The sequence below is a fragment of the Dipodomys spectabilis genome, unplaced genomic scaffold (genome assembly GCF_019054845.1).
Source record: "Dipodomys spectabilis isolate Male_0828 unplaced genomic scaffold, ASM1905484v1 ptg000102l, whole genome shotgun sequence".
Lineage (NCBI taxonomy): Eukaryota > Metazoa > Chordata > Mammalia > Rodentia > Heteromyidae > Dipodomys > Dipodomys spectabilis.
Genome location: NW_024870779.1, coordinates 4,796,612 through 4,798,859, shown reverse-complemented (window position 1 = coordinate 4,798,859; position 2,248 = coordinate 4,796,612). Strand labels below are relative to the sequence as shown.

At 48.6% G+C, this 2,248-nt stretch overlaps 1 protein-coding gene across 1 annotated transcript; it reads left to right on the top strand.

The window, feature by feature from the left end:
• Positions 1 to 1,239: 1,239 nt before the first annotated feature.
• Positions 1,240 to 2,047, top strand: LOC122113964 (KH homology domain-containing protein 1-like). The gene is made up of 3 exons (XM_042687110.1): positions 1,240 to 1,324; positions 1,475 to 1,657; positions 1,947 to 2,047. The coding sequence occupies exons 1-3, from the start codon at positions 1,240 to 1,242 to the stop codon at positions 2,045 to 2,047; spliced, it is 369 nt and encodes a 122-aa protein (XP_042543044.1).
• Positions 2,048 to 2,248: the final 201 nt, after the last annotated feature.

Below are 2,248 nucleotides of genomic sequence, written 5' to 3'. Positions count from 1 at the left end.
AGCTCTTTTTTTTATTTTTAATCTTGTTTAAAGATAGGATCGGGGCTGGGAAGGTGGCTCAGTGGTAGAGCACTTGCCTTGCATGCATGAGGCCCTGGGTTCGATTCCTCAGCACCATATAAGCAAAAAGAAAAAAGTGGTAGAGCGCTAGCCTTGAGCTGAAGAGCTGAGGGACAGCGCCTAGTCCCAGAGTTCAGGCCCCATGACTGGGCCCCCCCACCAAAAAAAAAGATAGGGTCTCCTAGATAACTGGCCTCAAACCTTCATATTTCTGCCTCAAGTTTTTGAAGAGCTGAAATTATGGACATAAACCTGTACACCAAGAAATATTTTTATATGTTTGTGCTAGTACAGGGCTTGAACTCAGAGCCTTGAGGTTTAGCTTGCCTTGCTTACTTCCAGCTAGTATTCTACCACTTAAGCCAGGCTTCTAGTCTGATCTTCTGCTGCTATCTTCCAGGTCTTGGACTTCAGAGATGGGATTATGGGTGTGGGCCACCAATCCCTCCCTAGCTCAGTAGAATTTCTAATTAATCTGACAATCTTTTTTTAATTGCTCTTATTGTTGGGCTTTAGAGTCCCTTGGAGGCCTGGCGAGGCCAAAATAAGATTTCAAGATCCTCTAAGGAATTTTCACATTTTTAAATACTCTATAGTATCTCTCCACCTGTACAAAGGTAAACAACCTTGTGTCTCCGTTGCTTTTGTTGTGTATTGTATTTTGTGATTTATTAGAATGGGTGACATGCTGAAACCTCTGGCTATAGAAATTGCCATAGTTGCCACTTTCACAAGCCTGTCCCTGCTGCCATAATGTCCCACACTAAGAACCCAGCTTTGCTCTGTTGCTTGAAGCCACCAAAACCCTGGGAGCCCATTCCAGAGCCTTCTGGCTCCAGCACAAGCTCAGAAGATCTGCACTGACATTATGTGAAATTAGAGTCAAGGTCGGTTTGGATTCCAGGTCTCAGAAAGGCAAACAAGAATTGTGTTATCTCGCTTCACATGAAAGGATTATGTGGAGGGTTCAGAGGTGGGATTTAGAGAGGGGTGGATTTTCTTAGAAGGGCTTTGGGTTGGTTCACATCTCGAGGGTGGGACAAGGTGGGGAAGGGAGGCTTGTCTGAGTGAAGACATAAAACTTAGAGCTTAGACCTTCATCCTTGCAAGCAGCTGCTTGGACTTGCTCTGTTCTGAGTAAAGCTAGGGGAGAAGACAACATAGAGCTGAGCTCACAGCATGGGAGCCTGGTGGACCTGGCCTGAAAACTTCGATGCTCCATTGGTTTTTTACCTGACAGAAGAACAGGAGAAAGACATATTCGGTAAGTGGCGCTTGTGCCCAACTCCTGCCCTCTTCACACTTTCCAATCTTTCCCTGCGCTCCCCCTGAGTCTGGGCCAGGCCCTGACCCTCAGAGCCACCAAGTGCCATGTAAGCTGCTGGTTCTCACGTTCTCTCTCTACTGCTCCCAGGCCAAGGGGACGCATTCCTTCCCTGCATTGAGAAACACAGCCACACCCTCATTCAGCTGGAGCCCTGGTTCACAGCCACAGGCCACACTCAAGTCACTGTGGTGGGTCCACCAAAGGCCAGGCAGTGGCTCAGGAACATGGTTCAGTATTTGGGGCACCAGGATGCTCATTGTCAAGCCCAAGGTAGGTGTCTGACTGAACTGAGGGTGAAGGCTTGCTGACAGGCCTGGGGCTCCTGCATGGCAGCTTAAATTCTTGAAGAATCACTCACATGGTTGGACATCCAGATGTTACCCAGAACCCACCGGAGTGGCAGGAACCCAAAACTGACCATTTTGTGACCATGGAGTAGGGGGTGCTCAAGGGTCCCCTGGGAGGGATGGGCTGGGTGAGTCTACCCCACACCTCCATGTCCCCACAGGCATTTTGGCTATGTTCATGGCTCTATTTGATCATGCCTTCTCCTTCTCAGGTTTGGAAATGCTGCAGCATGTCCGGAGCCAGCCCCTCACCAAGGAGGACTTGGCCTTTTCTTTCATTGCTTGTCCTGACACTGTGCTCCTGCTGTCTTAGCAACCATGATGAGTGATCCCTTCTCTCAGGCTTCCTTAAGAATAGGGCTTGATGCTCCTAGGGTTCCCTGGAGTTAATTTTGTCATAAAGACTAACTTCCCTGGGAGGCTAAGAAAGACAAGGAAGGTATGGTGCAGGTTGGAATTTGTGGCCAGCCCCTCAGGGCTTCTAGGCATGTGTCTGAGGGATGTCTCTTAAATA